The sequence below is a fragment of the Pteropus medius genome, unplaced genomic scaffold (assembly GCF_902729225.1).
Source record: "Pteropus medius unplaced genomic scaffold, Ma_sr-lr_union100, whole genome shotgun sequence".
In the NCBI taxonomy this organism is placed as follows: domain Eukaryota; kingdom Metazoa; phylum Chordata; class Mammalia; order Chiroptera; family Pteropodidae; genus Pteropus; species Pteropus medius.
The window spans coordinates 20,996,255-21,024,104 of record NW_024349803.1 but is presented as its reverse complement, the minus strand read 5'-3'; the positions used below and the strand labels follow the sequence as shown (position 1 = coordinate 21,024,104).

General features: G+C 42.6%; 1 protein-coding gene across 5 annotated transcripts in view; it reads right to left on the bottom strand.

The window, feature by feature from the left end:
- Window positions 1–2,401: 2,401 nt before the first annotated feature.
- Window positions 2,402–27,850, bottom strand: part of RBM6 (RNA binding motif protein 6) — a 91,952-nt gene continuing 66,503 nt past the window's right edge. For 2 of the 5 annotated variants that reach the window (XM_039837810.1, XM_039837812.1), the window contains 15 exons: window positions 21,493–21,567; window positions 17,018–17,078; window positions 14,670–14,942; window positions 14,050–14,210; window positions 13,008–13,105; window positions 12,280–12,322; window positions 12,061–12,142; window positions 11,744–11,829; window positions 11,061–11,207; window positions 8,812–8,907; window positions 7,629–7,889; window positions 7,450–7,524; window positions 6,630–6,727; window positions 3,715–3,844; window positions 2,402–2,960 (listed from right to left, as the gene is read on the bottom strand). In XM_039837810.1, the coding sequence (XP_039693744.1) occupies window positions 2,835–2,960; window positions 3,715–3,844; window positions 6,630–6,727; window positions 7,450–7,524; window positions 7,629–7,889; window positions 8,812–8,907; window positions 11,061–11,207; window positions 11,744–11,829; window positions 12,061–12,142; window positions 12,280–12,322; window positions 13,008–13,105; window positions 14,050–14,210; window positions 14,670–14,942; window positions 17,018–17,078; window positions 21,493–21,567 (1,812 nt within the window). In that variant the 3' untranslated portion in view covers window positions 2,402–2,834. Of the gene's footprint in view, window positions 2,961–3,714; window positions 3,845–6,629; window positions 6,728–7,449; window positions 7,525–7,628; window positions 7,890–8,811; window positions 8,908–11,060; window positions 11,208–11,743; window positions 11,830–12,060; window positions 12,143–12,279; window positions 12,323–13,007; window positions 13,106–14,049; window positions 14,211–14,669; window positions 14,943–17,017; window positions 17,079–21,492; window positions 21,568–22,503; window positions 22,668–27,850 lie in introns of all 5 variants that reach the window. The other 3 variants (XM_039837809.1, XM_039837813.1, XM_039837811.1) reach the window with 2 other exon arrangements.

The window sequence follows — 27,850 nt, the reverse complement described above, 5'->3', positions numbered from 1 at the left end:
AGCAGTCAATTGCCTTCTTTCCAAATCGGTTCAACAAGCATTTCTGAGCTTTCTTGAGGTGTTGCTGGGTTGGGCTCCTTGCCAGCCATAAAAGCCATATGGCTGCTCATAAATGGCACAAAATCATTCTGAAGGAGGCGCCTAGAAAAAAAGATTTCATTCAGTGTTTGCTGCCCTTCTTTTTGGACACTGCCCCCTTGAGCTCCAGAGCTGTGCCCCTGAAGGCCAGTCTGGCAGCTAATGTGGGTCTGGAAAAGTTTAAGTCTCCAGCTATGTAAGGAAAAAGTAAATCCACATGTGTTCAATATAGAATAAAGGATATTCCTTTGATTGCCTTTCCTGCTTTTTTGATGTAAAAGTTTTCCTCTTAATGAAATGATAATCTTAAGTCTTCCCCCCATTCCCACCTCCTTGATCTTCTACCACTTGGCAAAAAAAAAAAAAACTAGTTCACATGTTTTGGTCCCAGGCTGGAAACTACTGCCATAGAATATAAAGTAAAAAAGATTTATGTGAGAACTCTTGCCTATATCAACAAACTAATTTCTTTTTTCAAGATGGGCTTTGATAAACAGAGATGCAATCAAAATTTAATTCAATAATTATTTTCCATAGACCTATGAGCTCAGAATTACTCACTTACTGAGTGCCTACTGTTAGGTCCTGTGCCAGGTGCTAGAATATAATCGTGAAGAAAATTACCCAAGATCCCTGCCCTTAAGAAGCTGGCATTCTGATCAAAGGCCTCAGGGAACTTCCCAGGGAAGTTTTTTCATACCATTTCTACTTTCATCAATACTCAAAGAATTGCTTTTAAAATGTATTAAATACTTTAAATCTTATTTCCAACAGCAAAATCTCCATTAAAGTGGCAAAATAAAACTAGAAAATTAAATCTAGGCAATAGCTCAAACTAGTCTCTGAGGTCTGTCTTCAGGGAAGATGCTGCTTCCACCAAATGAGAAGTCCATGTCAGACCAACACAATAGCTCGCTGTACCTCTCCATCAAAAATCTTATGATGTCAGTGATTGCTTAACGTCCATCTTTCCAGTGGACTGAGTCCCACGGGCACAGAGAATGACACTGGTCTTGCTACAAGCCCCAGTGACAAGTAGAGTAGGTTCTCAAAACACTCATAGAACGACTACTTAATAACTTGATGGTGCTTCTGCTGGGCAGCCAATATAACCTGGGTCAACTAAGTAGCCTCTACAGGAGTCTTCAACAGTGAAGTGTTTGATGTCCATAGCTCACTCTTGGCCCAACACGATGGCACAGGGTTAAAGGAAAACCTGGTCTGGTTGGTTAAGGACAAACCTGGACCAGCTTCCAAAGTGTTCTGAAACCTATTCAGTGATGGTCAGACAGAAAGTAATGAGATGTACCACAGATGGACGTGCAGACCATCAGTTAGACCAGAAGGGCTCCTGGAATGCATCTGTCTGGGGCTGAAAGACTCAAATGGGCCACCTGCAATGTGGCATTGGTGGTAGCCAGGCCCAGAACCCACGGTACCTCCCTCCCAAATCCACTGTGCTCCTGAGGCTGTTTTCCCTTTTGGAGGAAAACAATTTAAATTCACATTTAGCACTCCTGTTGCTGGAAATGTTTACTCCTTGGTGTATGGCCACCTCCCCCTCTCTTTCCGTCTCACTGCCCATCCCCTCCAAAATCCCAATCCCCATTCCCCTTCTTTTTACAGAGCCTTCCTTGGTCCTGCCTGATGCACCCAGATTCTGCCCTTAGTACAGGGGTTGGCAAACCACAACCTGTAGGCCAAATTTGGCCTGCAATCTGTTTTTGTAAATAAAGTTTTATTGGAACACAGCTTGTTTACAATCACTTGCCCATGGCTGCTTTCTCACTACAATAGGGTTGAGTAGTTGCAAGAGAAATCTAACTGTAAAGTCTAAAATATTGACTGTCTGGCTCTTTACAGAGAAGTTTACAAACTCCCACCTTATACTATGAAGATGTTCTTCTAAACACACAGTTCTCTTCCTAAAATAGTCTTCCCCTGAGATATCTGAAAAGTGCAATTCTTACTATTGTAATATGTCATCTTGAGGAATTATTTGTTAAAGTTTTAACAGGTTCATAGGATATAGTCCTTTTAACTGCAAAGGATTAGAAAAACAACGCTGTGAAATGGTATGAGTGATATAGTAGAAAATTTAAGAAAGCTCTGAAAGGGGCAGACACCTCTTGGAGAGTTTTGGCCGCAGACGGAAGGAAAAGCTGAACGATGGCTGGAGCGAAGTGGTAACTTATTGTGCCAACTTGTGGTGATCACAGTGTGTGAAGCATGAGCACCCAGCAGGCACTCAGAGTTTTCACAACTGCCGCTGCCCCACCTCCCAACAATGGGGAAGTCAGAAGAAGAGGACTTTCAAAGGTCATCAGAGTAATAAACCAATTTATGGAAACAGTTCAGCCTAGGCAGTTATTGAAAAAACAGAAGCAAACAATGAGGTGCTATGTTCACTAATTAGATTAGAAAAATAATTTTGAAAATCTGATAGTATTCACACAGGCTAGAGTTCAAAGGTCACTGCAACCCACCAGGCTGACAGCAGACGGTGCTTCAAGGCTCACTGCAGCTCTCTCTTTTCAGCATCATCGCAGATGGGCCCACAGCCAGGAACCCTCTCCCTTCCACCACTGACCTACTCCCACCCATCTATGGGAGAAAACTTCAACAACTCAAAAAATCACATTGAAAAAAAGTTTATTTAAAAAAGTTCTAGCAGCAAGAACAGTAACAAAACAAAAGGAGAGACGGACAAACAAAACAAGAAGGAGGCTGTGTCCTATGGGACTCATCTCTGTGCTTTAATCGAGTTCTTTATATCGAGCAAACATGACTCTTCGCACAGCATCTCGGTAAGTCTCGTTGGACTGTCTCTTGCTGGTTCTTCCTGGAGCCCCAACAGCGGGCCCCCTCATCCGGCCTTCAGTCTGTAAAACAAAGGCAAACGATGAAGTGAGCTCTATAAATTAAATTAGCCTCAGAGCTGGTCTTTGACTACGAGCATTTCGGGACCAGTAAAGAGCAGGATATAGGAGAATTTTTAGATGTTTAACAAACACCCAAGATAAGTAAGGAGGGCGGTGACACCAGGATTTCGGGATACAGGATTTGACACCAGAAATATCAGAAGCCAATCTCCTATAGCTGGCAATTTCAGAGGGGCACTAAGCCAACGCAAAATGGGCAATGTTTCCTCTTGTTACTTTCTCTACTCTTCATGAAAACTGAGGGGGGCCAAAGCCCTTCCTGGGAATGAGGACTAACTTCATGATCCTCAAATTGAGCCATCTAAGACCTCGGGTGACAATCCCTCTCAGAGATGCCTTTATACCTTTTATTGCTAGTTCCCTAGATCTTTTCACCAAATGATTCTTCAGTCTCAAACTGCCTAATTCCCACAATGCCTCACCTCTTATTGCATGTAAAAATAAGATGAGCCTCATTCTAATTTCTCTCTCCCTTTTGGGTGCAGTAAGCAACCAAATGGCCAAGGGGCAGCATGCATAGCTATACCCAGTAACCAAGATTGAACCAAGCGGGTTCCTCAGCTCTCATATCCTTACCTAGCAATGGAGAAAGCCTAGCTAAAAGGCAGGGAAATAGCTCTGGGCCACAGAATGAGAGGAAGCTAAGTACAACCCAGGTCCGCTGGGCACCCTAACAAGATGGAAAACATTTCACCTCTTCCGCTGAAGCCAATCCAGGATGGCCATATCCGAGGCCTGCCCCCTTCCTCCAGCCAGTAGCTTGTTGGGCACAGCCTCCTTTGCTGCTGTTGTCAACATCTTCTTTACCAACAGGTTTACGATCACTGCAAAAGAAGCAGACATACTTAAACACCATTACTTTCAAAGCAATCTGTTTGTGAGCCTAATAAAAACCTCTGTCCTCTTGGTTCAGATTTGCTTCCTCTTATGCATATTAAATGATATCTCTAAGTGTTTGCTATCTATACAACAGGCTCCATCCTGGAGATACAGAGATGATCAAGACTTGACCCTGTTCATGTGGAAGGAAAATATGTCAACAGATGGTTAAAGCACATTGAAGAGCTCAGCCATGGATGTGGCAACAGAGGATCTGCTATGGAAATAAAGCAGAGGGAACATAAACTGTGAAGGGGCATCATCCAAAATGACAGTAATTCCAAGGTACATCTGAACTGGGTCTTGACAGATGAGGAGCTTATGAACTAGAAAAAAAAGCACGAGAGGAAAGAAAGACACAAGCAAGGAGAAGTGAAAGAATACAATTTGCCCAGGAGAGGAGCAGCAGTAATTGACAAAAGGCCACTTGGGTCAGACTGTGAAAATACTTGAACATCATGCTTGAATCATGACTCTGGATTTCCTCTTTCGGGCAACCCCCGCCCCCAACCAACCAACCAAAAAAAAAATCCTGACACCTTGGCCTCCCTCTAGGCAAGGTCTACCTCCACAAAAAGACGAGTTTTAGGAGCTGATTTCTGTTTACAAAGGTCATTCTGGTGGTAGGGTAGAGAATGGACAGAAGATTGAAGAGCAAAGATTGAGATTAAGGAGTCCAGTTTGAGGTGAGCTAGAAAGCGGGGCAAGGCTTAATTAGAAATGTGGCCACTAACAATACAGGGGATAGAGGAGGAAGGCTGTGTCACAGCAGGTGGACCGTGACACAGTGATATTATTACTCTGAAACAGAAGCACAGCAGGAGCAGCAGGACTGGACTGGCACAGGATGTGGGATATGACACTGAGTAACTGTTTGGGGTGAGAAGCCGGAAAGATGTCCAAGAGATCGAAATGCCCAGGAGGTAAACAGAAGCAGTGATTTCGAGCTCAGAAAACAAAACCGAATTAAGGTGAAGCCAGAGAACCTGTTAACTTGTTAGTGGCAGCTGAGGCTTTGGGTACTTTAAACCAGGGGTCCCCGACCCTCAGGCCACAGATCAGTACCATCTGTGGCCCGTTAGGAACCAGGCTGCACAGCAGGAGGTGAGCTGAGAGCAAGCGAAGCTTCATCCGTATTTGCAGCCATTCACCAGCACTAGCATCACCGCCTCAGCTCCGCCTCAGATCCCAGGCATTAGATTCTCATAGGAGAACCGGTCCCTGGTGCCAAAAAGGTTGGAGACTGCTGCCTTAGAACTCCAGGTCAAGAGGGTGGAGCAATGAGAATAAAGGAAAACTGAGGGCAGAGGCCTGGAGCATATCTGGAACCACCCAGAACAGGAGGAGGAGCAGGAAGGAAGATTGAGGAGGAGGAGAGCCAGTAGGATGCGGTGTGAAGGGTTCGGAGAATAGAGAGTCTCCTGCATCGAGCCCAACTGACTCAGGGCTAAGGTGTCCTTCTTCCTCCTGGCTGACTCCAGCACCTTAGTCCGAGTCCACCGTCTTTCAAATTGCAGAGAATGATCCAATGAGATCTTACATCGCTTAGGTTGTCCCACATTAACACTTTTTAAAAATGCAAATAGAAGAGTAGAATAAAAACAGCACAGTTTATTGCCCACAGTAAAAAAGTATTTTTAATGAAGATTTCTTTTCCAGTTACATACAATTACTGGACCATGATTCAAAAATAACCTCGTATGGTGGGCTGTGAGCAAATAAGCTGAAACACCAGAGCCCCAGCCCCATCTGACCTCCTCAGGGGACTTTCTCCATATGTAATTTCTCTCTTCCCCACAAGCATAATCTACCCTGGCTTCTAGTTCTTTCACTTAACAACATATAGGTCTGCTCAAGTCTAACTAGATCGATACCTTGCTTATCATCATTTTATAAGCTTCCACTGCCCTAAGCCAAAGTCTTAGCATGGCATTCAGGGGGTATGAACTTCACGAACTGGCTTCCAGATCTGTTGAGCCAGCCTCATCTCCTGTCATTCAACCACACATCTCTAGTGTTTAGCTCCATCAGGCTTCTTAGACCTTCCCAAATGCATCATGACCGCGCTCCCTCTCACCCATGGTGGACACAGTCTCCTCCTACTAAAATGCCCTCTCCTTTCTATTAGGTCTCTGTGTCTGCCCTGAGACACAGAGTCACCTAAGCCTTCCTCATTCTGTGTTCAGACGGTCCAGGACAATGCATGTCTGTCCACTTGAATACGCCTTGCATTTAGTGTAGCATTTGTACCCAGCGGGATATCAATGGAGTCTATAACTCAGGGCCCACAACTTGGGGGTGACCTCACTGGAAACACGCACAGAGAGCTAGAGACCATATAGCTCTATCGGCAGCCAACCACTTATTCAGCACCTACATGTAATAATGGAGGTTCCCTGGAGAAAAAGCCCAAGAGTATGGCATGCTCATTGGGCCCACAAGGAGGCACAGTATGACCGAAGAGGGGAGTAAGGGTTTCCAACAACGGCCACTCCAGCCCTGGCTTTGAGCAGCTAAGCAGCCAGCCAAGCTTCCATGCAAACATACATATTCCCTGTGTAAAGACAAGTGGCCAAAAGGCTGGAGAGAACCTCACGCTCAGAGTTCAGGCAGAACCTGCTCCTGATAACCTCACCTCCCTGAGACCGAAAACAGCAGCGCCAGCAGAGGAAGAGATGGTTTCGTCATTAGGTCTTGAGGGCGACGCTGAGTCAAGAGCTCCTGGCTTACCTGTCAGTTTCCCTGGAGTATTTAATTCGTTTTCTTTCTGGAGAGTCAAAAGATTGGAGCTTTTCTCTGCGATCATTTCCTCTTTCTTTAAACTTTCCCTGTTGGTAAGCAGAAGAACAGACCCTGAAATTTCCATCTGAGGGACAGAGGAGTGAAGAAGCTTCACTTTATTCCTGATGATTCTAATGGAAAGGAAGTTCAACTGGCAACTCCCAGATCTCTCACTCCTTCATACAATCTTCCTGAGAAAGCAGTGGCTCCTTTCTTTGATTGGCCAACTTGGGAATAATAATAAGCTGGTAAGTTTGGCTCAGCTGTCTTTTTTTCTTTTGAGGAGAAAGAAGAGATCTCCCATAGGCCTCCACTGGCTGATTCCTTACCATCACCTACGGCCTGCCCTGGGCTGATGGAGCCTGAGGTTGGGTAGGTGACCTGCCTTATTGTGTGGTCTAGGTGGCAAGCCCGTTTGGCTTTCACGGGAAAACTACTTCCTCTAACAGCCTTTAGTAGTAATAAAAGGTGTTACTTCAGCAATCCTATCTAACACTTCTTGATTGATTTTAAAAGCTGGGCAGGAAAGATGAGTGCTATTTACTTGATCTACCCAGAGACCCTTAGCACTAGCTTTAAAAAATACCAACTTTATTAAGGTATAATTTGTAAATAATAGAATATACTTGTTTTAATGTAGTTTGATGAGTTTTGAGAAATGTACCATCTCTCAGGGCCTCTGCATTCTCTGTCTTTAGAACAGCCTACAAATTTTACACCAGAAAGCAAAGAGCTGTAGTCAAGGCAGTACCAGGGCGCTGAAGCTCACCTCTCGTTCTCTCCTCTCCAGATAGGCTAGCTCCTGCTCAGACTGTTTTATCTTCCGGTGGATTTCCAGGTTTTGCTGAGAAGAGAAGGCATTCTATGAGTACAGGTTTTAAAAAATGCCTCCAGGCCTTTCCCAGTGGCTACTTTAAGCCTGATGGTCAGGGCCCTTTTCCCTAATACCTTGTGCAGGTCTGAGAGCTGCTGGTGTTTGATCAGAACTTCTTTATTGGGGAACTGCCTTCTGCAGAGCAGACAAGCCAGTTTATTCCAGTCAGTGAGTTTGTCTTCTTCGTTCTCCTTCTTGGTTGGCTCCTCTCGCTGCTGGGGCTGCACTGTGCGGAGCTGAGGAGGAGGGGGCTGCTCCTCCTCCTCATCTTCCTCATAGTCACTGTCCCCTCCATACTCACCCAGGAGGCCGATCAGCGGGTTTACCACTTTAGGCTGGAAGGAGAAGGCCAGGGATTAACACCAAACTCAAACTCAACCTATATTTTGGGGCCTGTTTTCTGGATATTCTGATATGGGCATCTTGTTTCTTCCTTTAGTTTGAATGATGAGCTGGGTTCATAACAGGCCCACTGACCACACTGGTCATTTCTCAGATGGAGGCAATGTGGTCAAAGCTTGACTTTTCTCCTCACTCATTGAGGTAAGCCAGAAAAGTTCCCTTAGAAGTGACTCTAGCAACGGAATGGTGAAGAGAAGGGAAAGAAAGGGGAACCAAATTAGTATATAGGAGAAGAGTTACAAAATTATAAGTTCCAAAGATGGAAGAGAGAGCAATCATCTCCAAGTCACTGTAATCATGGAGAAGAGGAGGGACACATTTTATTAAGGCATCTCTAGAGCAAAAAGGATTTAGGAAGTGGACTAAAGCAACTGAAGGATAAGCACTCAGGTAGACAGATCCAGCTCCTGGGAAAGGGAAAGGCAAAGGCGTGGTGAGGACAGAAGCATTACAACGAACTGAATTAATGATGTGGAGCAGGCAAAGAGTGTTTATCAGCAGCTTACAGAAAACTTAAGACAAGAAACATGAGGGCCAAGAAAAAGGGTTTCTTTAGTTGTTTAGAAGAGAAGAATTAACACGATCAAGATTATAACTTAAAAAAGGCCAGGCATGCTCTGGTCTGGTGGGAACGGTGCGGTGTCAAGGGAAAGAAGACAGATCACTGCCTTTGATTCTCCAGTTATGTTCCTATTAGCAGACAGGAAAATTTACTTCATGCTTATACTCAAGAGGAGTTCTTTGGGAGACACAGAGAGCTAAAGGACCAACACCAAAGTGAGACATCGGCCTTGAACTTCCTTTCCCATTAGGAACCAGCCCCAGCCTTAGCCCAGGGCATCCGCTCAGCCTTACTGGTGGAGGACTCTCTTCCTTCTTCATAGTGGGAGGCAGGGGCTTCTTAAAGACATCCTCTGGGGGTGCTGTCCCCTCACTGGCATTTTCCTGAAACTGATCAAACCAAAGGTAATTCTCTTATGACACTCATAATAGTTAGGTTAAGAGTTAACCCTGTTGTAATTAGTCTAATTTTCCAAACCTCCTGTGGAGGGGTGGGGTGGGAGGTGTGTGTGGGGGAGAAGGGGTTCTATGGAAGTAACCTCACAGGGTGATCTGATCATAAATTCCTCACTGGGCAGGTCGTGGTGGGTAGTCATGCCCCAGGGCTATAACTGCTTTAGACAGGTTTTAAGCCAGCCCTGTCCATTGTTTTCATGCATCTAGGTTAACCTACCTTTGAAATACTAATAGTAATACCCCTCTCAATAAAGCACATAATCAAGGGAAACAAAAGAAAAAATAAACAAATGGAACTACATCAAACTAAAAAGTTTTTGGACAGCAAAGAATACCATCAACAAAACTAAAAGACGATCTACTGAATGGCAGAAGATATTGCCAATGAGACATTAGATAAAGGGTTAATATCCAAAATTTACAAAGAACTCATATAACTCAACACCAAAACAAAACGAAACAAAACAAAAAACCCAACCAATTAAAAAAAAGGGCGGAGGACATGAACAGGCATTTCTCCAAAGAGGACATACAGATGGCCAACAGACATATGAAAAGATGCTCAACATCGCTAATCATTAGAGAAATGCAAATTAAAACCACAATGAGATACCACCTCACACCTGTCAGAGTGGCTATCAGCAATAGCTCAAAACAAAACTGGTGAAGGGCTTAAGAAGTACAAATCGGCAGTTACAAAACAGCCACAGGGATGTGAAGTACAGCACAGGAAATATAGCAAAAAATAATGTAATAACTATGTACTGTGCTAGGTGGGTACTAGACTAATTAGGGGGATCACTTTGTAAATTATATAAATGTCTATCGACTATACTGTACACCTGAAACTAATATAATATTTAATACCAATTCTAATTAAAAAATAAAAATTAAAAAACGAGTAAATGAAATGTTGTCAAAAAAAAAAAAAGCACATAATCTTGTTAACTATCCTGTAATCCAATCCCCACCATGCTTTCCCCCACCTCCTTAATTTCAAATGTATAAAAGAAGCTGTGAAACTGTTATTCTCTCCAGCATTTGAGATCTTGTTTCCTGGCATGTTGTCAGTTTTGCTCAAATAAACTTATCAAAAGCCTCTACAGATCTGGATGTTTCTTACATCAACATTCCTAATTTGTGAAATAGCTATAATGTTGTTATGATTTCAAAATAAAAAACCTTTAAACATATAGCATTTAGTATATATTGAGAGATTATTGTCAGGAACTAGATGAGACATTTACATGCATTATTTTCTTCAGCCTTTACTACAATCCTCCTAGACAGACATTAACAGCCTCACTCTAGAAAAGACTGGGTGCTTGCTTTGGCAGCACATATACTAAAATTGGAACAATACAGAAAAGATTGGGAATATGGTTGGAAAAAATAAGTAGCGAAAGCAGAATCTAAACATTAAGCCAATGTGACTCTAAAATCTGAGCTCTCAGCTTGCCCCGTCAACAACTAGCACTATCAGAAGGGAATAAAAAGACTAGTTATAAATTGAATAGTAAAAGCATTCATCCGTTTTTACTAATATGTAACTGGTGTGAGGGTAAATCAATATAATTCTTTGGAAAATAATTTAATTTTATGTTAAGAAATGTTAAAAATGTTCAACTTTGATCTTGAAATTTTATTCTAAGGGAATAATTTAAAAGCAGAAATAAAATGCTAAATGGTGTACATTATAACAGTGTAAGATCAGGAAAAAAGACAAACGATGCAGGAATGATAAAGAAAACAAGGGTACACTTTTACCAGTGTATCGTTTTTACCAGTGAGGCACCAAGATAATAATTTAAAAATATTACAGACATAGAAAAACTATGATCAAATATAAAGCGAATAAAGAATACAAAATGGCATCCTCTGCTAAAGTAACACTCACAGAACTGTGTATACAGAGTCCAGCACTGAACAGGGAACATAGCAAAGGGAAACTGGAGCTGAGTCATTGTTCTATCACCTACAGTTTTTGCATTTGTAAAAGACAGTGACCCCTGGCTGTAAGAGGCAAGGAGACTGCCTGGTTTTTTAGCAAATCACATCTCAAACCTCAGTCTCACAAGTCCGCTCACCCTTGTCACTCCTCTATCTTTTTTCTCCTTGCCATCTCTTTTAGACGTTTCCTTCTTGCTACTTGACTTTCCTTGACTGGTGGGTTTCTTCTCCTTGATCTCTTCTTCCTCAGGTGACCCAGGGTCCTGGGGCACAAAGACTTCTTGCTGCAATACAGTAGGAAACAGTTAAGTCTACAGAATGCTTCACTTCCTCAGTGATTCCAGGTCTGAGGAGCACAGTTTCCTTCTGGGGGAAAGAACAGGTTTCTCACTGCCAAGCCTGAGAAGAGACCATATCAAATAATCTAAACCCACTCCAAGCAGCCAGGACACATCCAGACCACATCCAGACCACTCCCCGTCGCTTTTTCCAAGAGCAGCGCTGTTCTTACCTGTAATGCCACAATGGTTTTTCAGATAGGCAACAGTTAAAATAAAAGTCATCATCTTTAAAATCCACCTGAATAAATACAACTCAATATAAGATCTAAACTTTTTAAAACACCAGACTAGACATGAGGTACAGAAAGTCAAAGCAGCTCCCTAGAATGGAGAAATATTCAGTTTCCACAGATTTAAACTTTTCTACTTTTCATGTAATGAGCAACCAGAGAATCCAGGGCATAAAATCTTCAAAGTAATAATTAGAGGTACTCTTCTCAAAAGAATCACTGAAAAGGTAAACACAGCCCAAAACTCACCTGGGTGTTGGGGTCATAATAGGTTCCTGCCAAAGGGTCATAATAGTAGCCAGTAGCAGAATCATATATGTAGCAGTCGGATGATGCTAGAGGGAATAAACCAGAGCCAACGTTAGTACCTGGCCAATGAAGCCCTTGCTGGGGACTCACCAAGAATGAGGTTGGCCAACCCAAACGGGTGCAGAACCTGTGGGTGGCGCTCTCTCTGAATGAGCACCCCCAGTCAGCAGCATCTCCTGCTAACTTTGTGACCACCAAGATTTCAATTAATGAGTAGTCAAACCAGAAAGAACAGAAATAACACAAAAGTCACTCACACTGTTGTCCTTGTCGATTTGTATCTGAAGACCAATCTGAATTTCTGCCACCTCCCCTCCTATCTCGGAAATATTTTTTACCCTAGCAAAGAAAGGCAAATTAAAATCATAGAACTTCCAATAGCCATTAACCTATAGTGAGCCCTGGAGAGAATTCAAGGTCACTCTTTTAGTCACTGGAGGACTTTAGCAGAACACTCCCCAACTGCTGAAGCATACCTGATAGTAGTGCATGTGGTCAGAATGGTCCCCAGAATCATTTCTGCAACGAACAATACAACATGTCAAGCGCCTGCTACCAAAAACCACTTGGGAAGTGCCTAACCCTATAGACTGGCCAACTCTCTTTCCCCCATTTTGCAGGTAAAGGAACCAGCGCCGACAGTAAGCAGGTCTGGCGGTGCAGAGACTCCCGAGGGGAGGAGCAGTGGGACTTCTACAAAGCCATGTGCTGGAGCGAAACAGCAACTGAGTTGAGGGTGCAAGAGCCAGACTGTCCCCATCCCTGTAAGCCTGCCTCTTTGAGGCAGCCATTTCCCAGGTACCTCTCTTGGGCCGAGATGAGGGCAAGAGTAAAGAGGAATCAGAGTTCCCAGGGCCACTGGGGTTTGAATGAGGTCAGGGAGTGGGAAGTCAGGACAGCATTTCCTCAGGATTCTAAGGGACAAGGCTGTAACAAGATTTTTCTGCACATCCAAGACTATATCATCACTGAGTACATCGTTGGCACCCAAAGATACCAACCAGGCAGTCCCAAAGGGGAGGACTAAAGTACCTGGACTCTGATTTAAGGGAAAAAAAAATCTACAGTATCTGCACATATCTGAAGCAATGGCTCTGGGAACGCATCCTGTCTTACCACCTCTGCCTTGCCAGCCAGGAACAGGAGTTTCCTCGCAGAACCCTGAGCAGAGGCAGCACAAGCGAACCCCACCCCTCTGCCTTACCTTCGTTTGCCAGTGGCCAGGTTTACAGCTACCATCTTGCCATCAATGCTAAATGGTGGATCAAGGTTCTGCAAGATCTTCACTACACGAAGAGCCTCCTGGGGAACCAAAGACACATGTGAGCCCAAGGAGAGAAAAGGCCATGTCCTCTGAAAAAGAACTGAATAGGAATTTTCTTTCTCAAAAGGAAAATCTACTAAACAGTATGTTCTGGTCATTACTGTCATAGGAAGAGCACACTGGCAAAAACAGGCAACTCTTAATGAAGGGCTGATCAGAGCAGTGGTCAGAGTAGACGTCAGTTGTTGTTGTTTTTTTTTTTTTAAATTGGAAAACATTTTATTGGGTTAAGCATCCCTTTTTCTGAATTATACAGATTTAAGATTTGCTCCAGAAGAGAAGACAGCATAATCAACTCAGATTTATGACTTTGCTTTTTGTTTTCGTTCAGTTTCTGGGATATATTTCAGAAACTCAAATCTTATTCTTTTAGGCTGCAACTGTCCTTGTATCAGATCTAGTTTACAAAGTCCCTTGTGATTTTTGAGCATGAAATCTAAGAAACACCAATGATTTTCATTATCATCTTCATGTTACTTCCATAGAAAAGGGCCCCACAACTAAAAACTCAAGCCACAAGCATATTAAAGCAACACTCTGAGGAAAAAGACATGTCCTGTTACCATCAGATATAAAACCACCTGTGGTTGAGTAGAACAAGTTTGTGAAATTAGAAAATTTACTAAACACTTTAAAGGTTCAGTACTCAGATTCTTCACGAGTGACTAAGTTTCTCTTTATTTTAACTGGAGATTATAAATGCCACAAGACAAAAACTGATCTGGAAAACCACTCAGAGTTCTAAGTTTCAAGGGTGGTTGCTTCACCTGAATAAACAAACAGTAAACCCGAAGGAAAGAACAAGAGGGGTTATGATACCAAGTAGCACCTGAGAATTCCAACGGTAAAGAAATCCTTTAGACCTTCTTGAGGTTTCTATAGCCAGCTGTCCCTAGGCCACTGCAAGGTGGGAGAAACTCACCGCATGGGAGTCAAGGTCAATGAAGCCGTAGGTGTGGCCCATGGGGCCCGTTCTGTTCTTGATAATACGGACGTTGGCAGTAGTAAGGCGGACGTAGGGCTCCAGCACCTCCACGATCACCTCAGGAGGTGTGGAACGATAGATGCGTTTGAGCATGATTGCTGAATGCACCAATGAGTGGAGAGAGACAAGGGAAGAGAGAGAAAGGTTAATTTTTAAAGTCCTCAGAACCTGATTGTCATTTTTTTTACTGCAGATGACAGCAGATACTACTTCCTCTAGCAAGGCTGGTTCTATAACAAAATGCTAGTCAAATAAAGACTTCGTGATTTTCTTCACCAATACTTAGAAATCTAAAATTATGTCTTGCTGCATTTTGTTTCGTTTTTTAAAATGCCTACAGCACCTGATATTCCTAGGTGGTCTCCCCTTGCTGCATTTGAATAGCAACTTGCTATTTGAAGAATGAGGATTCCTTCAGCCAGTTACAGCAAGGCTGACAGAAAGCAGAAGCCTCTACGATCAGGCTGAGGGAAGCAGCTGGTCCCGACCCAGAACACAGGCCATCTATGCCAACTGCAGTGGTCACAGTCTGGCACATGCCCTGACGAACCACTTACTTTTGCTTTCCCCATCCTGGCGTGTCTCCCCCGACCATGGCTCCTTCTCTCGGTCTCTTCGGAAGGCAAGCCCTTCCCTTCGAGGAGGCAGATACCTTTCTGCTTCTCTTTTTTGATGTCCCAGGCGTGGTTCTTGTCCTTCTTCCCGCTTTTTGGGTTCAGGTTCCTTATCAATGGACCTCGGGGGCTGGTTGGGTTGTTTTTCTGACGATGCTGGTATGGATGTTTTCTGAGGCTGAGGGTAGGTTATTAATTCTTGCTTGGCCTCTGTCACTAGAGGAACAGAAATAGAAAGAGAATCTCCAGGAGGTTTTATCCAAAATACCCAAATGCTGTGCTTCCTCCTTATCTGCCATCAAATACTGATACTGCAATACTTTTAACAGTCTCAGAAATACCTATGAAAAAGTCCTGACAGACTAAGCAAAGCTAATGAGACAGCACATGGCCCTTGCTAGAAGTTTGGTAGAAACATATATCCCAAATACATCTAGGAGCCTTGCTTCTTCCGGGGTTATGGGACTAAGACAGCTGTCTCAAATTCTGTAAGACCACAGGACAAGCCAAGAAAAGACCTATCTGCACATAGCTCATTCACATGCAAATAATTATAATGGGCAAATGTCCTTCAAAATATAAATGATTCCTTGCAAATCTCTATATGTGGACAATCTGCCCAGTTAACTAGGGGCATATTTTTACAATTAATTCATTCTTTGAGGGTTCGCAGGAAGTCATGTGACTCAAAAAGAGACATTCTATGGGAGCAATGCAGAGATTAATAGCAGTGACAGGCAGCAAGTGAGCACTTGTGTTATGTTTCCAGGTTAAAGATGTCTCAGCCATTTTAGCGGTAAGGTGCCCAGTGGTTTTCATAAACAATCTCTTTGTTAGAATAGACCAAGAAAGAAGTCTTTTTTGAGGGGAAAAAAAAAAAACCAATTTTGCCTCAAGTAATACAACAAGCTAAAAGCCTCAGTTATTTATTGACCTTCCCACATGGTGGTTTGGTCTCTAGAGCAGTCAGAGCCTTCCCCAAAGATTTCCAAGAACACCTGCTTCACAGCCTTCATCAGAGAGTAGAATTTCCACTATCAGCCAAAAGCCCAACTGAGAAACTATGCATACTATGTTAGGCTATTCAGAAGACTACATGGATATGCACCGGACTGTATTTTATAGTCACACCCTAACTTCCCATAAGGGATAATATCAGAAACACACACATGACTGTCACTATTACAGGACTACTGCTATGGACGCCTTTAACAGTCTCGTTAAGGTCGTCTACCTAGAGGTTCTCTGGAGAAATTTAAAGTCAAGTGACTGACATGCTGGTAGGTTTATTCTTTTATAAAAATAACGTACACCCTCAATCTTGATTATTTTCTCTTTTTATATTTTTACTGTTACTTTAACACATTTTTTTTTCTGTTGAAGATCCTAAATTGTTCACATAGAGTGTAAATGAGAAATAATATCGATAGCAAAAGATTACAATAGCTTTGAAGAAGTGAGGGGTCACATGGACTAATGCCACATTGACTCTAAGCCAGCCCTGTATCCTTAAATGTACTCTGACTCAAGGGTCCCCAACCCCCGGGCCATGGACAGATACTAGCTGCACAGCAGGAGGTGCACAGCAGGGGAGTGAGCGAAGCTTCGTCTGTGTTTGCATCACCGCCTCAGCTCCGCCTCAGAGTATCAGGCATTAGATTCTCACAGGAGCACTGGTCTCTGGTGCCAAAAAGGTTGAGGAACCACTGCCCTAAATCACAACACTACTGACCTCTGCTCAGCTGTCCATTTAGTCACCTCAGTCTGAGGAGCCCGCAACCCAGTATCTTTCCCCTGGTGGGACTCTGAAATCCAAAGTCATTCACTAAAAGGTCACATGAAGTTGCACTTTTAACCTTTTTCTCATTTAGAAAAAAAAAGTGCAGCTCACTGCCAGCATCAATTTAACACCACACGTAGAAATGCTCTGTTTTCTAGGATTTGATATTTTCAGCAATTGAGAATTACTATATTTTATAAGTGGAAATATCACTACTAAAAACAGAATGCTATAAATAGAATGATGTCATTTGTTTCCAAAGACTATCAATACATTACAGAGATATGAAAATAATAATAAAAGCAAGATATTTCATGGCAAACTTTGGGGGTAAGATTAGGACTGTAATCCACAAGTTACTCGAGTATTCTCAGGGTAAACGGGAAATGGGTTAAGAACACCGATCAACTTATATTTAAGCATGACTACTCTGAAGCAAAGGAAAGCATAAAATCTGTTTTGCTTAGTTCATGAAACACAAACCATAACCGCCACTGCCACCACCACTCACCTTCCCTTGGGCACTTGCAGAATGAACATGAAGATCGGTGTCCACCCGTGCTGGTCTTACACTGCAAGAGCAAGAGAGAACTCAACGCGACAAAAAACATTTAAAAAACCTATACATAACCAGCATGGGAACACCTGCCAAAAATGAAATAAGCCATATCCCAGATCACCGTAAGGCCGAAGGACTCTGACAGCTCCCTCCCCACCCCCTACTCACCAGAGCTGGCAGACACAACTGGCCCGCTGCTGTTTGAGAGCTGCCTTCTAACAGGGCATCTGGACTCGGCACAGCCCCAAATGCCTTGCCCTGGACAAAGATTTCTATAGGTAACAAACTTAGCTAAGGACACTGGACTGTTAAATGGTTTATGGATACTACTGCCCCAAAGCCATTGCTGCTCACGGTCTGCATCCAAAATTTGGTGCTGAACTGGTTATGACAGCCTCTACTCAGGCTTGGCTGGAACTGAGAAGAATTTAATTATCAATTTCTTAAACACGTATTTTTAAAAAGGGCAAGGAAGGAGAAGGAAGACATGCAGGTTGTGCCTTTAGCAGCTATTTTGAGAATGTTAAAAGGAAAAAGAACAATCGCTAGCCCGGAACAAGGGAAGAAACACTTTGCAATGTGAATGCAGCTCTTGTCTGAACCTATGAACAAAATGGCAAGCATATTGGCTCAGTTCCAAAGCCCCTGAACTTTTGCCATTGAACTTCCAAGTACTACGAGGGCAGCGTGGTGCCTAGCAGGAAACCAAAGGGCAGGACCCATGAAGAGGATGCTATATGGGTAGAGCCTTGTAGGAAAAAGTCTGCCGGATATGGAGGAGAGGCAAGAATAATGGCAGCAGCTACTAAAAATTAAATAGCACACATCATGTTCCATGCCTACTTTACATGTCGCCGTTACTGATCCAGACAACTATCATCTCCACTTTGTAGATGATGAAACTGAGGCCTGGAGAGGTTAAGTAACTTGAGTTAAGGCCATTACAGTCAATCGTTTCATTGTTCCCTTCTCTGTGAGCGGATCATATACACAGCCCTGACCACTGTCAAGTGACTGTGCTGCCCCACAGGGTGAGAGCGCTTTCCTAATCCACTTTCGGCCTTGGCCAATGGAGTGTGAGTGAACGTAAGCTATAAAGGCCTGGCAGAACCTTTAAGAGCTACAGCTTGTGCTAATGAGCCCCCTGTTCTTTCCCTCAGCCAGGAGAACACCAGTCTCACATCAGAACTGCTCCTTCCACCTGAGCCCCAGGATGAGAAGCCATGGAGCAAAAGTGTTGGCAACGACCCATAGCCACAGACATGTACTGTAAGTGGAGAATATGTTTGTTTTAAGTCACTAGGATTTGGGGGCTATCTGCTATTACAGCAGAGCTCTAAGTGGCAGAGCCAGGATCCTAACTTCAGTAGGTGCAATTTAAATACCATAAAATTCGCCTGTTTTTAGTGTCCAATTAAATGATTTTACTATATGGTATGGTGCAGCCATCATCACAATCTAACTTTACAACATTTTCATCATCCAAAAAGAAACCTAGTAGACTCATTTCCCATTATCACCCCCAGTCTCATGGAATTGTGCAATATACTATCTTTTGTGCCTGGCATAGTTTTTTCAAGGTTCATCCACGTTGCAGCATGTGTTAGTACTTTACTTCTTTTTATCGCCAAATAGCATTCCACTATATGGCTATGCCACATCTTGTTTATCCAATCATCAGATGATGGACACGTGGGATGTTTCCAGCTTTTGGCTATTGTAAATAATCCTGCTATTAATATTTTTAAAAAGTCAGTGCATTCCACATAAGGCTAAAGATTGCATACGAAGAGCTGGCACCTCAACCTTTCCAAAAAAAGTGCAGAAATTAAAAGTACCTCTGAGATAGCTAAGCAAGGGGCCTGTTATTTTAAGGGACAATGTAACCAAGCCATTCTGTTCTTTTAAGCAATAGCCTTGGTAATAGCTATATAATTCGGACATCAGATATCAAGACTTGTTTTATGCCAGTTAACATAAAAAAAGAGTCAAAATTTTCTCTTTAATGCTAGTGCCCTCCATTTCCAATTAAAAAAGAAACAATAGAGTGCATGATAGTTGATATTGAAAATATAAAGGAGGGGGGATCACCCAGAATCCTAAGACATAGAGGCAAACACTATTAAAATGTTATATGTTACCAAAATTCTAATGGTCTTTTTCTTGCAGAAATGGAAAAGGTGATCTTAAGATTTATACAGAATTGCAAGAAACTCTGAATGGCCAAAACAATTTTGAAAAAGAACAAACTTTTGCAGGACTCACTCTTCCCAATTTTAAAACTTACTATAAAGCTACAGTAATCAAAACAGGGTAGTACTGGCATAAGCATAAAGATATAGATCGACAGTATAATTTTGAATCTATAGAAATGAACCTTTAGATCTATGGTCAATTGTTTTTCCACAAGGATGCCAAAACCATTCAATGGGGAAAGAATACGTAAGTCAACAAATGGTGCGGAGACAACTGAATATCGACATGCCAAAGAATGACTGAAGTTGGACCTCACATCATGAACAAAAATTAACTCAAAATAGATCAAAGATCTAAATATAAAAGCCAAAACTATAAAATTCTTAAAAGGAAACGGAATGGTAAATCTTCATGACTTTGGATTTGGCAATGGTTTCATGACACCAAAGGACAAGCAGCAAAAGAAAAAAATAAACTGGACGTGATCGAAATTAAAACTTTTACATACCAAAGGACACTATCAAAAAATTGAAAGACAACCCACACCATGGAAGAGAATATCTGCAAATCATGTATCTGATAAGGGATTAATATCCAGAGTATATAAAGAACTCCTACAATTTAACAACAAAAAGACAAACAACCCAATTAAAAATGGGCAAAGGACTTGAATTAACATTTCTCCAAAGATATATATAAGAGGCCACAAACGCTTGGAAGGATGCTCAGTGTCGCCAGTCATCAGGAAAATGCAAATCAAAATCACAATGAGATACTATTTCACACCCACGAGAATGGCTATTATAAAAAAAAAAAAAAAAAACAAATGTTGGCAAAGACATAGAGAAATTGGAACCCTGATACATTGCTGGTGGAAATGTAACACGGCGCAGCCACTATCTGTGCAAAAACAGTTTGGTGGTTCCTCAGAGTTAAAACAAAGTACCATATGATACAAAAATTTCACTCCTGGATATATACCCAAATAAACTGAAAAGAGATATCCAAACAAAAATTAGACACGAATATTCATAGCAGTCTTATTAACAATAGCCAAGAAGTGGAAACAACTCAAAGGTCCATCAACTGATGAAAGATAAATAAACAACATGTGGTATAGCCATATAATATTACTGAGCCATAAATGTGAAGTATTGATATGGGCTACAACACGGATGAACCTTGAAAACATGCTAAGTGAAAGAAGGCAGACATTAAATTCACATACTGTATGATTCCACTTATATGAAATGTCCAGAATGGGCAAACCGGAGATAGAAAGCAGACTAGTGGTTTCAGGGACTAAGGAAAAGGGGAATGGGGAGTGACTGCTTAACTTGAGTAGACACAAGGTTTCCTTTTGGGGTGATACGAAAGTTCTAGAACTAGATAGTGTAGAGGGAAGGTTGTACAACATTGTGCATGCCACTGAGTTATATGACTTTAAATGAATAAAATGGCAAATTTGATGTTATGTGTATTTTATCACAATTTTTAAAAAAGTTAAACGCTTTCCTAAATTGACATCTTAAGGTAGTCTATCCATGAAATATGAGTGCTTTGGTTAATGACAACCACAGTTATCCAAATTGTATTTCATTGAGATTAATAAAATACCAAGCTAAAGTTTTACTGATTTTTATTAAGTTTTACAATACTTTTAATGAATCATGGGTCAGAAACTTCATAAATCTTTCATAATTATTTTTGAAACTAAGTAGTAGCAATGAAAAATGACAAATTATATTTTCATGCTCAATTGCAATCAAATTGGACTTCTAATGAGTATAGCCTAAAGTCTGCTAATATGCCATTCCACAAGAATATGGAGTTTAGCAGGGGTAAACTGCCATGGTACCTAAAGTTCTGTATCCTTGGAAACCTCTGGGTATCCAAAAATGTACATAGAATCAGCCTCTCTAAATGCACCTTTCCAAACACTAATTTGGCTGTAATCACCCTGAGGATTGTTGAGGGACTGTTATTCTTTCAGTTCATAATCAACAGAGAGTGTGACATATATCCTTGGAAAAGTATTTCCAACTGCAGGCCCAGAACCCTCTAAGGCCACAGCCAGCAGCTGGGAAGTAGGAACTATGGATGGCCTTGCCCTGACCTCCAGTTCATCTGAAGTGAACCAAGGAAGAAGAGCTTTGCCCTTGGCAATGCACACTACCATGAGCTGTGATGTCAGATCCTTATTTCTAAGGAAAGGAATTCTTGGCACTTACCCGTTTACAGTACCAAAAATCCGGGCTCGGTACATACGCGAGGGTGACCTCTTTGTCATGGATCATTAGAGTTCCCTGTGAAGACAAAGACAGGGCCATCAACATCGATCCTCAGAGACATGGAGAGACAGGAAGGCACAGAGAGCCTTTCCAGTCCCCAAGCTGAAACATTTTACAAAGAGTGAGCTTATTCATCAGCAAAAGGAAATGGCTGTTTTAAGCCACAGACTCGGGGCAGTGTGGGAGAGCAAGCTCAAGCTTAGGGAAAGGGAGAAGGTGAAATCAGTCTTCGGCCTTGGCTCCTGCGGGTTGGGGGGCTGTCCTTGGGCAGGTTAGGCCCAGTCTATTTGTCCAGAGGTCATGTGGTGTACTCTCGTATGAGCCCCAGAAAGTCTCCGCCTGGGTCAGGAGCTAGCATACTACCCAGGAGCAAACTCTTCCTTCTGCAGCACAGAGGCGCAGGAGCCCTCTCGATTCTAATCTTCTTCTCCATGGCTAACTCAAATCTCCTTGGAGGGGTAGTAAGGGCTCTTAACTTTGGTGCCTGAAAACTTTCTTTGGAACACTGGCTGCATGGCAAAAGCACCAGGATAAAGAGGTACAACACTGAAGACAGGAAGGAAGAAGGAAGGTGAAAGCTTTACAGCGGGTCACATGTTTATCTCAGGAAACTGAATGGCTGGTGGTGGCAGCAGTGGTGGTGGCGGTGGCAGCAGCATCACTCTGGCTCGGAGCCTACAGAGTGCGCTGGCCATGAGATCTGAGAATCAGTGATTGGCAAATAAGCACTTCGGGAAAGTCCGGCACAGGAACAGGTGGGGAAAGGGGCTCGACAAGCCTGCAGTTACAGAACTCCTTTGCCTCTGCATTTTGGACAAGTCACAGATTTCACATGAAGCAAAAATTAGTTTTGTTTAATAAACACTAGCCAGCAGATTCGCGTTAAAGCAGAGGAAAAAATATCTCTGCCTACTGACAAGGGACCCTCCCCACACTTGTAAGTGAACTAACCGAGATGCGACTCTGGAACTAGCCCCTGCGCTGTTCATGCTCCGCCCTCTAGGGTCCTCTGTGTCTCCTCAGACAGGGCTCTGAGTTATACAAGGCATTTCTTTGCAATTGGACCTCAGTTTCTTGCTTGAATCCATACATCTGTCAAATAATGCTTTACCTCTCTGCTTTTCACACCAAAAGAGTCAAGAGAAATACATAGAATAAAATTATTGTCTTGTCAAAACCAAAGGAAAACTGCCTGCCTACCTAGGTCCTAGAATCTGGTTTCTGAGAAATCATCTCCTGGCTTGTTCCCAAGGCTAGAGGACGATAATAAAATTTTGCTAACATTTATTAGGTGCTTACTCAGAGCCAGAAACTGTTAAGGGTGTTATTGTATTTAATCCCCCAAGTGATCCCATGAAGTAACATTATCTCCACTTTACAGATGAGGAAACATGTCAGAGAAGCAAGGTCACCCAGCTGGTGAAAGGCAGAGCTAGGTTCAGAGCTGGGGCCATAGAGCAGGGACCTCCTGCCACATCCGCTACCTCCTGCTCAGTATTCGGGAGAGGAGCTAATTCAGAAAGAGCAAAGCTCTGGCAAGTAGGGAAGGTCAGGAGAATTGCTGCTGCTAAGTTTCTACCCTCGAGATGGTGTCCTTCCACCCAGAGGCAGTATACCACATCATTTAGAAACATGGACTCTGGGTCACGGTCCCTAAATGCGAATCCTGCCTCCACTCCAGGACTTTCAGTGAGGTCTCTAACTTCTTTGCACTTCAGTTTCCTCACTTGTAAAGTAGGGATGACAGTACCTACTTCATAAGGTGGTTATGATGATTAAGTAAATTAACACATGTAAGAGTTTAGCATGGCATATAGTGAAGGCTCAATAAATGTATTTCAAGACCTAAGTGCCAGACACGGACCAGCACCAGCAGCGGAGACTAGACAGGGTCAAACAGTCACTCACTTCATCCCCTTGCTCGTCGGGCAGTGATATTTCACAACTCATTTCACCCTACTGAACGAAAGCCCATGCTTTCAGAGGGAATGGTCGCTGCGCATCAGAACCTGCATCTTTATGACAGCACTTAGCATTAGCTGTCAATGGCTGGGCCAAATTTTGGCATCCGGGCTAAATCTTGCTGGCTTTTTATTATCGGTACCAAGCACACATAGTACCTGGTACAGAAAAGGAACTTAGTAAGTGCTTATGAACAAAGACTGAATGGATCCACCTGTCCCCAGAAGACAGGCCTGCATAGCGCACAGTGGCTCTGGAGGGAGTACTGCTGTCACAGAGTACGTCGTACACCCAGCTCATAAAATGTGTGGGTTGCCACTAGAACAGTGAACAGTGCCATCGGAACAAGGCACTACTGGGAGTTACAGTCAACTGCAAATTTTGATTTCACCACTTGGAGGCATTAGTAGATGCAGGAATTTATAAGGCAAGGAGCACTTTATACTTCCCAGGTAACAAATACACAGTTTCAGGAGCTGTAGATGACTTTCTCTGAGGGGAGGAAAATAAAATCCCCCTGCCGGAAGTACTCATTGGTCTATCAACTTTGAGAAGATTACCTCTGCCTCATGTATTACAAAGGTGATGATTTCTTATCCCTTAGAACTAAGGCGGCCCTTTCTTTTTGATCTGCACATAGCTCAACATAAGGCTGCCAGAGACCACTGCTAAAGAATATGAAATGGTTTTAACATCACTGTTGTTTTAATAAGAACAAAGACACAAGAACAACTTGAATGGAAATAACCAGGTTCATCTATGATTTCATTCCCCAGCTGTTATCAAACATAGGCAGCCCAGACACACCAAGTGCAGGTGTGACGTACACTATATCCCTCCCTATCCCTGCGATGTCCTTTCTTCAGATTTCATAGAGCAAAAATCTGCCAATACCTCCTAGGGAAGCAACCTGTGGGGTAATAAATGGGTAGGATGTTTTCACCAATTTTTGGTTGTCCATTTTTAATTGTCTATTATCTACCATCTTTGCATATTAGAATTTTCATTCATTGATTGACTCATTGGGTCATTTATTAAGCTCTCAAAGCAAAGGTACCATGAAGACCACACGTCTGATAACCAGGTCTGGCTCCTAAAAAGGCACCAGATATTTCAAAGGAAAACCAAAGGTATATTCTTTCTCAGTAGTGTTAGATTAGGTTTAGAGGAGGTTAAAATGTGCTAAAATCCTCCCAAGCCAAAGCCCCTGCCTGACAGTCATATACAAGTGTTCCTAAGCACATCCCAAAGGGTCTGAAAGTCAAACTGCAAAAAGCTAGAGACACTCGCCCTCCTGACAGTAAAGCAAGTCCTTCTTCTCCACATGAGACACTGCAGGGGAGCACACTCTGCATCTCAGGGCTGCTGAATTCAACACCCACATTTCCATTTCTCTTTTTAGCTGCTGCTCTTGGAGACTTCATAACTCCATTTTGTGACTGTCAATCTGTGAGAAGGACTTGGGTCAGAAAATTAAAACTCTACGCTACGCTCCAGCTGGCTCATAATCAAGCCCAAGGAATCTTAAGGTGCTGGGGAGGTGCGAGGCAAACAGACAGGGAAAAATGGAACATTTGTGGCCAGGAGCTCCGCATCTTTGTTGAAGACCTCCAACACAGGCACAGTCACAGTTAAACTCTGTACTGAGAATATGGTTGCTGTGTGACATCAAAGATCATCTCATTAAAGCATGGAGAGGCAGACAGGATCAAAAGGCAGGGAAAAAGTATGTGAGCCTTGTGAATACAACTCACACTGAAAACTCAGCAATCTCTCTTTGTAGATTTGTGCTTCTTCCAAACACAGGATGGGAGAATCAGGTTACTGGTGGCTGAGAACTGGTACTGTTTATCAGAGATAGCAATCTTTATTCACAAAGCAATTACCGTTTATACAAAGGCATTCTTCATAAATGTCATCTCGCTCCATCTTCACAAGTAGGGCATATATAAAACCTATTTCCACGAGGGAAAGTATGGCTGAGATACATGGAGCAGCCTGCCAAAGATCACAGAGCTAGTTAGCAACGTACAAAGCTGAGTTTTCTTTTTACCATATTGCTTCTTTTTTGTTTTTAAATTTCCAGGGAGCCGGCCAACTCATAATACTTGCCACACCAAAGAGGTGGCTTCTGATAAAAAGAGGCACAAGGTAAAGTCTAAAGAGATTCATAAGCAACGGACCTATAGAGAGTTTTTAGAGAGACTACCATAAAGACCCTGCCGACCCCCAAACTAGCCTGCTCAATGGGGTCTTTATGTTCTTAAAGCACCTACAACTAATTGTGCCTAAGACAAAGAAGGCTGCTAATAAGTAGCTGCTATCAGGAATTTCAAAAAGCATGACAATCAAATGGACCTGCAGAAAGAATAAAACAAGAGGAACAAAATAACAGGTTTAAAACATATGTGTGTCATTCCTCTTCGCATAAAAGGGTAGTTTTTATAGAAGTGTTCTGCACGGCAACCAGGTTCATTCTTTCTGGGGCAAGGATCTGCTTTAGTCCAATATTTTGTAAAACTCAGCATTCCCAAAGGCTAAATACAAAATGAGACGGGAAGAGGAAAGGAGGAGGGGGAGGGAGGGAGGGAGGGAATACAGGCCAGAAGTCCTGAGGGAAGCATAGAATGCTCTGTGACAACTCTGTAGCTTTGTCCTTTCGCCCGACAGGATCTGAGTTGCCCTCTGAGCATCCAGGAGATGAGGCCCTGACGGGACCTGCACTGGAAACAGATCCCAAACCAGGGTCCAACTTAAGGTAGATGGGCAAGAAGACACCACCTTCTTGGCTGCCACTTATCTTGAGATATCTTTTCTTGTCCAGATGAAAGCACAACAAAACATTTTCTGAAATCCTCCTTAGTAACATTTTTCACTACCTGACCAGTCAATCTGTCATTTCCTAAGAGGACACAACCAGTGTCTTGCTAAAACCTTTTTTCTGTTCTTTGAAGTAACATGGCTGGCCTGTGTTTCACTGAGCCCCAGCCGCGAGGCTCAGAGCTGGCCAAGGTCAGGGTCTCAAGTGAACTCTTGCCCCAGGAACGCAATACACTGTAGACTAGGCCCTGACATATAGCGACTTGATTATTCCATCCACCCCACCCACTCTTCCTGCCAGTCTTCTGTATATTTTAAAATAAGATCCAAGTTCCTCCAGAAAAATGCCTCTCATCAATACAAAAGAATATCAATGATCTGCAGATTTGGAGATCATTTCGTTAACTTAGGTTCAGGAAGAGTAGAATTATCTACCCAGGGATCCACAAGACTCTCCTGATCTAACAGTCATCTGTGTCAAAAACGAAGAGGCGAAATATAAACAAATATATAAATAAATAAGTAAATAATCAAAACAGCCCAAAATCTTTTCTCTCCGTTGTGCAGACACTGAGACCGCTAGGCAGATGGGCACTCAGCAAATTCCTTCACCACAACATCTTCTCATAAAGAAATGACTTACAAGCTCCAGCTTTTAGAACTTAAGAGTAATTGAACAACTGTGAACCATTAAAATGCATATTTTTGAAACTTTGTTATAACTTTGTATGTTTCAGAGCACCGTTTCATCCAATGTTCATAAGGACCTCGCTCTAGTTAAGATTTCCCTTGCTAATCAAAAATTTATTTCCCAACAAAGATAGGATCTAATTCTTAGTGGAAGTATAAGATTATGTTTGCATATATCTTACTGATAATCCTTAAACTCCCTTCAGAGTTCAGGTTTCTATAACCTCCATTTTATTTGATTTTTCTCATTTCTGAGCTGGTTTCAACCACACTGTAATGCAATCAGAGAACTCATCAAGTAGAACAGACACAGAAACAAAACGCAGCTTGTTCTTTTCTAACAATTTTCTCAGTTAACCCTAAAATCATTGTGGGGTATGCAAGGCAGAGGTTTTTAGCCCCAGATAAAAGAGAGGCTCCCTTTCAGTGCAATTAGGACCATTTTCCCAGCCAGTTGAGTGGCAGCTCTACAACACTTTCTTATTTCTGAGATGACTACTGTCCTAGCTTCCCTGGCTCTTTCCTTCTGGAAAAAGTAGATGTTAAATTCAAGATATACACATGCTTCATTGTGTAGGTCTCTAAATCCATCACCGTAAGAGAAAGGAGTTTCTAACATCAATGTGGAAAATGAAAAGCTTCTTCATTTGCTGCGTTTATTGAATAACAGAAGCAAACCATTTCTCTCCCATTTCTTTTTTTTACAGAGCAGATGGCGGGAGGTGGCAGGAACAGCCAAGAGCAGATGCGTCCTAATACACTGCACAGGCCACACTACCGAGCCCACCACAAATGCTGCATGGAGCTCCCTGAGCATCCTCCAAAG